At 36.4% G+C, this 9,816-nt stretch overlaps 1 protein-coding gene across 2 annotated transcripts in view; it reads left to right on the top strand.

The window, feature by feature from the left end:
• The window catches only part of TMEM236 (transmembrane protein 236), a 35,731-nt gene extending 26,174 nt beyond the window's left edge, over positions 1-9,557 (top strand). For both annotated transcript variants that reach the window (XM_070500988.1, XM_014846033.3), the window contains one exon: positions 6,125-9,557. In XM_070500988.1, coding sequence (XP_070357089.1) covers positions 6,125-6,708 — 584 coding nt within the window. In that variant the 3' untranslated portion in view covers positions 6,709-9,557. The remainder of the gene's footprint in view (positions 1-6,124) is intronic.
• Positions 9,558-9,816: the final 259 nt, after the last annotated feature.

The following is a 9,816-nucleotide window of genomic DNA, read 5'->3' as shown; positions in this document are numbered from 1 at the left end:
ATTAGTAAATTAAGTATTAGTATAATTAATATAATATAAATTATATTTTATATACAATTGTATGTTATATCTATAAAATAATGTAAATATAGAAAACAATTTTTCTATTTATACATTGTAAATTAAATCACATTCTCTAGTCTAAATATATCTCAACTAAGGAAAAGGGCCAGAATATCCCAAATGAAAAGCTGAAGGTTAGAAAATTTAGATTAGAAAGTTCTCTCAATATTCAAAAATGGAATATTTTATAATTGATAATGTTATCAGTTTTTAGCAATTCTTGTCCAGTGTCAGATGACTTTATGAAGTAACGAGGAGGGGAAGATGGTTTTTAAACTATCTAGCCTTCCAGTTGTGTCAGACAAAAGAATAGTCTTGATATTTGACGTTGCCTAAGATCCAGAAATGATTCTCTTATTTATTGCCATATTTATGGAATGCCTGGTGGGGAACTGAAACTGATAGGCTTTTGAATTTAATGGATGAAAACATAATGCCTTTCATAAAGTTGCAAAACTAACTCACGGCTGGGGAGGTATGCCCACAGGCTTTTCTGGAACTGATGATGAATCAAATATTTGTCCTATACTCATTAATATTATTGACTATTATTATTTGGTGGAAACTTACGTCCTGTTTTGGACACAGGCAATAGTATGCGGGTCAGTGTTTAGGCAGCTGTCTCTCAGGGGGCTTGGAGCCCTGATTTGTAGCATTGGTGTAAATACTGCTAGCATGACAATTTTCAAGCTTTCGAGTTGATGTCACTGCACACGCGGCATGGCATTGGGAAGGGGTGCACACGATAGGCTCTTGTCAGCTGGTGCAAGCTGTCTCTGCCCGCACAGGATTTATCTGTGCGGTGGCATTTTTCTTTGCGATATCAACAGGCAAATATGAGAATTAAACTCGTGACCTTAAGACTCTGTAGTCTAACGCTATTTCTCAAACTTTGTGACCTCTCCTGATAATATAGGATACTGGGCAAGAGGAATTATAATAAAAATTTAACCAACTGTAATCCCTTAGTACTACTTACTGCCTGCTGATATTTTCTTTTCTATTCTAATTCATTTAAAACAATAATTGTTTAGCGATGGCCACTTTTTAGTTATTTTACACACATATGGCTGTTGCTATGTGTCAGGCACCATTTTAAATGCTTTACAAATATTGACTCATTCCTACATCATAAACACCTGTCAGATGGGTGCTGGGTTTTGTCATTTATTACTTGGCAATCACCTTACTCACCTTCCCCACCCCAAATTTGCTGCTCAAAGCAAATAAACTATACATAGTAAGGTGAGTTTACTCAGTAGATAGTGTCAAAGTAATAACGTTTATAATGTGCCCTGATGTGTATTTTAATTTGTTACATTTTTTCTCTTATTCTCTAAGAGTATTATGACTAAATGTGCTTCATGTGCTTAACATGTTTTAAAAAAATCTTCATGACTGCGAGTTTTCTTCTTTTCCAGATTTTCTTTGAGAATGTTTTGTCTAAATCGTTAGCATTTTGCTTTCTCTAGAATATTTTCCTGTCGGGAAAAACAGATTTCAAGGACAGCTAATCAAGACTAGTCCTACGGTTTCTGAATAATTCTTTAATTTGATCTTCTGGCTGCTGTGAATCGAGGAGCAATCTCGTTCTGTATCAGCGCCCTGTGGCCTCAGGAGCCTCTTTGCTGGAGTCTCTGCATCCTCGCTGGCTCCTCTGCCTTCCATTCTCCTCACCCTCAGTGCTTTCCACTGAACTTAGAATAAAGTCCAAAACCTTTATCATGGCCCATAGGTTCTACATAGCCTGACCCTGCCACAGACAGTGTGTCTAATGGTTAAGTCTTTGAGGTTCAAGTTCTAGTCTCTCTCCTTGCTAGCTGTGTCACTTTTGAAAGAATTGTTCATCTCCCCGTACCTCAGTTTACTCATCTTTAAAATGGGAAAATACTAGTATCTACATCATAGTGTTTTTCTAAGGATTAAGTGAATTAATGCATAGAAATGGCTTAGAACAGGGTCTCCTATACAGAAAGCACTTAATAAATATTACCTTCTCTCCTATTCTTCCCTCTCTGATGCCCCATCCCCTCACCAAACTCTCCTTCTTTCAATTCACTGTAGCTGAAGATCTCTTTTTTTTTGTGGGGGGGGGGTTAAACAAAGAAGTTTATTTCACTCTCATGTAAAGTCCAGGATGGTGGCTCAGGATGATATGATGACTCTGAACATCAAGGACTCAGACCTTTTCTGTCTCGTTGCACTGACCTTCTGAACAGAGGCTTTCTCCTTATTAACTGAAATGGCTGCTCAAGCTCCAGCCATTACACCCACATTCCAGTCAAATGAAAGGAGCAAAGAGAAAGAGCACATCCCCTTCCTTTACCAATGCTTCCTAAGTTGCAAAAATCACTTTCACTTATATTGCATTGAGTGAATTTAGTCACATATGTGCAAAGTGCCTGGCATAAAGAAAGCACTAAATAAATGGTAGCTTTTTATTGTTTTCACTGTGATGATCCATTGCCAGTAAAGGATTTGTAAAATCTCGTGGAAGAAGTCCAGTAAAGAATGAACCAATGGGTCAGGACAGAGCCACAGGTGTCTTTTTGTTCCGTGTTCTTTATTTTTAAAGGAGCTTTCCACATGCTCTTCCTACTACCTGGAAAGTTCCTTTCTCCATTCTTTGCCTAATTCACTCCTACTGATTCTTCAGGTTTCTGCTTAACTGTCACTTCGCAGATGACCCGAATTGACTCCGAATCGAATTTAGACCCCCTGTGACAGTTTCTTATCGCAGAACTTACCTTCCTTTTAAAGCCCTGCCACAATTGATTCTTCTGTATTTATTGATGTGGTCAGGGAGACAGAGCGGTGAAGGCAGGGACCATTTCCCCCTTATTGGCCGCACCATTCTCAATGTCCAGACTAAGCCTGATACAGCACTCTAAAATTTGCCTGCTCATAACAGACAGTTGGGACCCTAAGTAGTGAATTTTTAGTGTCAACTCAGTCTTGTTTTTAGGTGCTTTTGTTTGTGATTCTTCTTTCTTTTTCTCTTTTCATTTGAATAACTTTTAGTGCTTTCTTTTTCTCTCTGCAAGAGGAATATGTGCTCACTCTAGAAAATTCCTCAGTACTGATTTATGTAAGCTGACTAAAACTTTTGGGGAACAAGTTAGAGAGAGAAATACATCAATATAAAGAAATAATAAAGTAAAATAGGTATGAGTTACCTACTTAAACATTTATCTGCGATGGAAATTACATTTCCTTAATTATTTAGCTTGCACAGTGAAGGGAAAAAATTGTTTCAGCAACGGGCGTCAGCTGTGGGGAAACGCACAGAACGGCTGCTATTTTTACTCTTTACAGCACAATGTGAACCTCTAAGGAAGTGAGTGGATCTCTTTCTTCATGCTTCTATCTTTTATGGATTTTGCACAAATAAGTATCGTTCTACCCAAAGAGAACACTAACGACTAACACCAACAACAACAAAAAAGAGTTCCAGCTGCAAGTGGAAATTTAAAAAATAAATTTGGAGAGAAAGTGATCATGGAGACAAAGAGAATAGTATTGAATCCATGATGTTTACGTTGCTCAGAGATGAATCTGCGGGTCCCGTCTAATGACCGAATGACTTCTAAACAGCTTCAACTCCATCTCGCCCTCTGAGAGGTCAGCAGAGGCTTCCGGCTAAGAGTTCTAGTGCTTCTTACTTGGAAAGAGGACAGCAGAGTCGCTGTACCCCCAAGTCTAAACTCGTCTTTATTGAGCTGTGAAGAAATGGGAAGCTACCAGCCCTGATTTCACCAGATGCACATGGATTGAGGCCTTAGTATTTGATTAAAAATAAACTCTGGCTAAGAATTCATTGTTCATCCCACAGTGCGAATCCACAGATACTAAGATTCTTACTGACTGTTTAAAAATGTTAATGTGTCACTTCTTAGATTGTTACTTCCTGGCGTGGCAACAATGCTGAATTTGCAAATGTCTCCGAAAGCCCAAATTATGCACTGTGTTCTTCATGTTGACAAAGGAATTTGAGTTTTCATTCAAGCAGCTTTATCTACTAAGAGAGGTGAAGGAGAGTTTTCTAGGACATAACATACACTAAGAAACATATTTTCTATATTGAATTTTTGTTTGTAAAATGAGAGATATAATTGACCCAGTGAGCATCTGAGTTTAAGAGAGGTGATTTTGTCAGTATTAAAATAATAGCAATTAGTATATAATTTTCTCTTTTACTTGAGTATTGTTTTTTAAAAAATATTTATTAAGCTTTGTGGGTTTGGTTTTTGTTCTGCTAAAGGTTCGCCCTGAGCTAACATCTGTTGCCAATCTTCCTCTTTTTTTTTTTACCCCCAAAGCGCATAGTACGTAGTTGTATATTCCAGTTGTAAGTCCGTCTCGTTCTTCTATGTGAGCCACCACGGGATGGTCATTGACAGACAGGTGGTATAGGTCCGTGCCCGGGAACTGAACCTGGGCCACCAAAGTGGAGTGCACCAAATTTTCACCACTAGGCCATCAGAGCTGGGTTGAGTATTGTTTATTAAAATGATACTCATTCATGCCATTGTGGCATGTAAAGTTGGTAAAGAAGTTTCTAAGGGTTATGGGTCCTACCAATTATTCATGAATGATTTATACCAGAAGCAAGTAATATTTCATCAAGAATTAGATTATCTTTTTAGTTTCTAAATATACTCAATTCACACTTAAGATTTTGAAATAGTTAATTGTATAAAAAGAAAACCAAGGTTTATTTATCTTTTAATAACTTCTATTTATAGTAATCATTTTATTAGTCATTAATCACAATAACATTTATTTTAAAATGTTTTCACTTCAGCTCAATACAATTCAGCAAATTTTTATTGACTTTTAACCTTTAGAGCTATTTAGTCTAATGACTTTCTTTAAATTTTGTCTTATCAAGTAATATGGCAGCTCAGCACATTTGCTGCATAAACTTTGTTAAGGTCTGATAAATTCTTAGCAACCAAAATGGTGCTTAAGTGGATAAATGTTTGAAAAATAATGTGCTAAACCTCTCATGTGTAAAAACCATACCATCAATACTGTTAGTAAGTCATGATATTTGAGGGTTCCTTCCTCATTTCCAACTTCAACACCCAAACGTACATGGAGAGGCACACACATATACTCTCTCTTTCTCATACACACACACACACACACAAACACACACAACATGTTGATAAGAAAATGCCCTACTCATTCCGATGACTGGCGTGTTGACCAAGCATAGCCTCGTGGCCACAAAGAAGATGCTAACCAATTGCATTGACCAGTTCAAAAACTTTGGGGAAAGAACATTTTAAAGATCTTGGGTTCAGTGTGTCACCCTTCACCAAGACTCTCTCATGGTCAAAAGATTCCTTCTTAGCACCAAACTCCAGTCTTAGGGGTCTGGGTTGTAGTGATCCCTGTGGGCCTCTGCTTCTCATAAAATGACAAGATTGGACCATTGACCTCTTGGATTGATTTAATTTTATGGTATTCCTATGTTTTATAATTACCACGTTATATTGCCTCTAGACAGGTAATAGCAGCCATAAAGTTAAGAGATTGTCAATTAGGGTCAAACAAATCTGGATGTCAATTCCAGCTCTGCCCATTACTAACTGTGTTTTTGAATTTGGGTGTCATTTACTCTTTGGGCCCCAGTTTCCATATTTATAAAGCAGAATAGTCACCCCTATCTCCCAGCTTGTTTCTGAGGGTTAAATGCAATAATGTGTGACAGTGCTTAGCTCAGTAACCAATAACGGCTATTTCTATGAAATGGTAAAAATGACTTAGGATCTGTATTCAGGAAAATAGAAAGACATAAAGAGCCTCCTTTGCTTGTGTATTTTTTTCAGTGTGATTTCCATTGAAGTTCCACGTGTAAAACAGACCTCAAATAGAGAACACTTGCAATTTTATTTTTAAATTTAAATAAAATTAAAAAATTTTTTATTTGAGTAAAATTTAAATAAAAACTTAGCAAAAAATTTAAATAAAATCTAACTTGAGTAAAAAAATTAAATAAAAATTTAAAATTTAAGTAAAATTTTAAAAATTTCAATAAATCGATTTATTGCAGGTAACGAAGATAGGCATAACCATAAGACCACTCTGCAACAGATAAGAACTGTGACAGACCAAGGGAGGCAAAATGAAGACAGCCCCGTGCCTCCGCAGCCAGCCGGGAGGACCGAGGCGTCCTGGTCACCAGGAGCCGAGACACAGAGCGCTGCTCCTGGGCTGGCGGGACCCCAGGAGCCCTCCTTTCACTCTGGAGTCCTGGGAATGCTGGCCCGCAGGGACGTCCGTGCCGACATCTTCCTGTGGGCCTTTCTGCTGTGGTCTGACACCATAGAAATGGTGCGCGTGGCCGGTCACCCCGCCGTCTACAAGTCACGCTGGCTGTACCCGGTCTACATATTCAGCTATATTTCTCTCCTGCGACTTATACTCACCCCCCAGAACCCTCTTCTCGGTTTCTTGGGCGTCTTGCTCCAGGATTTACCCTTTATTTTTGTTCGACTTAGTTTAATCATTGCCCTGGGCACTGTCACCCCCGTATTGGGCCTTTGTAAAAACATACTAGTGACTCTCTCTTATGTTTATTTCAATTACTTAACCAAATTCAGGGTTTTCTCTACCTTTGAAGTATCTTCATTTTAAAAGGAAAATGTAAGACAGGCAAACCTCTTTATTATGCATGTGCGCACGTTTTAATTGTTTCTAGGGCATAAGTTTTTGCATTATATAAAGAAATGAAGAATAGATTGTAGAGAATTACTGTTTTTAGTAGCATATTACTTTTTTTAATGTATACAAATGGTGCTAAATCTAAGCAATTATATTCTTACAAGTTGGCTTCGCTGGATCTCTAGAAAATGTTAGTAGTTAATTTTAGTTAGTTATGTATACTGCACTTTTTCTGAAAACACTTCAAAAAAGCCTTTAAAAGAAATGAGAATGTGTTTTCCCATTAAGTTAGTCCAAGAATGAGATTTTTATCATTTATATAAATTAAAGAGCATTACAAGAATTAGTTAAAATTAATTATTAGGAAATACACCTGAAATTATTGAATAATTTTTAGATTAGACTTTTTGGAAATTTGAATTGTAGTTTTAGAGTTTCCTTCAAACATGGAATTATATTTTTAATTCCGCTGTTGCAAATGACCTTTATGTAATTGACTGATTTCAGTATAAAGAACAAGTCAGTTTAACAGATATTTGGCTCAGTTTAAGGTTTAGTTCTTTTGCCAGTACTGAAGTATTAACATAAATATTGTTTAATATAATGAAGTCAAGGTACATTAGTAAAACCTAGATAAAGATGTGGGTTCTTTTTTTTGTTTTTTTGGTGGTGAAGATTGGCCCTGAGCTAACATCTGTTGCCAATCTTTCTCTTTTTCCTTGATGAAGATTATTGCTGAGCTAACATCTATGCCAATCCTCCTCCACTTTGTATGTGGGATGCCACCACAGCACAGCTTGATGAATGGTGTGTAGGTCTGCACCCAGGATCTGAACCTGTGAACCCCCGGCCTCCTAAGTGGAGTGCATGAACTTAAGCACTATGCCCTGGGCTGGCCCCCCCGCCCCAACATACAGTTTTATAATAAGAAGCCATGAATTGAAATTGTGCATTTCAAAGTAAAAGATTATTTTATTTGTGGAATTTGAAACCATCATAAGAATAATCATTTTAAAACCAGTTTAAAGTTAGAAGTTACACTTACAAATATAACAGCATATACCTTAGTGTCTTACGTGATAATGTATAATGGATATCTTGATGTTAAATAATTAGGTACCTAATTATGTAATTTGCCTTTGCTATGCTGGGACATTCTCGGATATTCATACGAGGGGCTTCATATGAAAATATGAATTTTTCAGATGCTGGATAGGTTTGTAAGAGGCTTATTGGGTGCAGAGTAATGTTTTTATATAGTCAGTCTCTTCAATGATCTGCAGGAACAAATAGCTTAAGAATGGATAACCCAACTTTCCCACCACCCTGCGGTCCACAGATCGGCCCACATCGTTCACCCCTGTGCTTGACGGCTTTTCCTCGCACTGTAAGAGAAGCTCTACTTGCATTGTTAAAAGCTTGACTTCTGCCTTTATGACTTGGGGCACGTTCTTTGTTTCCACATCCAGGAGATGAGCAGAGTAGTAGTATTTTCATAGGGTTAAATTGCACTTTAATGCGGTTGAGAGGATTTAATGAGATGGGCAGTGTTCTCATCCCTTTGTCTGGCAAACAATTATAACTTGATAAATGCCAAGTCTTTTAATTGCACCAAGTCCCAGAGAAACAAGTAGCTAAATGCATTGTTTTAATGTTCCTGTTTTATTCTTTTCTGTGTCCCTGCTGACCCTCTGGGAATAATCATTTAAACCGTGCATTGGTGAAAAATAATATGTAAACTCTTAAGGTGACCTCAGACTATAATTTTTCATTAAGTAGTATCATGTTCAAAAGTGAGCAGTCTAATGAATACACCGATTAGAGTTGAGGTATTTATTTATCAGGGATTCAAATGTCTCCCTGTGAGTTCTCAGAGATCCTTAATCATAGCACTTTATGAAGACTTTCATTCTGCATTTACTTTCCTGAGTTCCCTGTTAATCTTTACACTCCTTAAAGGAAGGCCTGAGCATATCTTGTTTAACAATGCATCTTTCTCTTCATCTGTCAATCCAGCAGGAATTTACAATACTTATAACTCTAAAAAACTTATAATACAAATAATTTCTTTCAAATAATGCCATGATAATCTTTTTTTATTAAGAAAAACGTGTCACCAAGTAGTTGATTTGTAATATTCTGCAATAGGAAAGTATTTTACACACATTTATATTTATCTTCATGTTGGGTTTTATAAGTAAACGGTGCTCAGATAAACAGAAAAGTATTACTTATTTGTGTTTAGAATGTATTCTGTATCTATATGGATGTGCCTGATAATTTGGGAAGTCACAACACTTTATACAAATAATGAAGGCACGTACAAAAGATCACATGTAGGAGGAAAATTATTGAGCACCTAGCTTAATTTAATATTTTATTTTAAGAATGTACACATGTTTATAAAGTTCAAGTCTATGATATTTAATAGGCATTGCAGCAAATTATGCTAATGAAACATGGATGACCCTACACTGTGTGATTGAAAGTTGTAGTATTAAAATTAGATTGCAATTTTTGTAGCTTCTAATGGTTGTTGGTACTAAGGCCCAGATAGCATTTGAGTCCTTATAAAAAGTTTCCTTTTCTGCTGTATGAAAGTATACATGCAAAAAATGGCAGGATATGTATAGGCTATGTGGTATTTTATTCCCAGTAAAATTTGGAGCCCAACTGATAATTGTCTTCATGTAATGTCAGGCTCAATAAAGTTCGCTGTAGGAAAGATGCATTTAAAAGAGTTCACCTATGTTCACCCTATTATTGTAACACCTAATAATTTTTAATAAAATTCTAATACCTTTAATAGACCTTTTAGTGCCTTTTCTTTCTAAAAGTTGATGTTTGAAATTAAAATGTGTGAAAGTTATAGTCCTGTTTTTCTTATTTGGGCCCCATTTCACTCTTCCTGAAAAAAAAATATATATAGAATTAAATGTACAAAAAGAACAATATACTACTTAGAAGCAATAGGACTTAAAATAGCTACTTATACTCCACAGAGAAGGATGTAGTACATAATAAATGAAAAAAACCATTAAATACATACAGCTGAAGCCATTTTATTTTGCAAAGTGGTTG

Source organism: Equus asinus, chromosome 29 (assembly GCF_041296235.1).
Source record: "Equus asinus isolate D_3611 breed Donkey chromosome 29, EquAss-T2T_v2, whole genome shotgun sequence".
Taxonomy (NCBI): Eukaryota; Metazoa; Chordata; class Mammalia; order Perissodactyla; family Equidae; genus Equus; species Equus asinus.
This window is presented reverse-complemented; position numbering and strand designations above follow the sequence as displayed.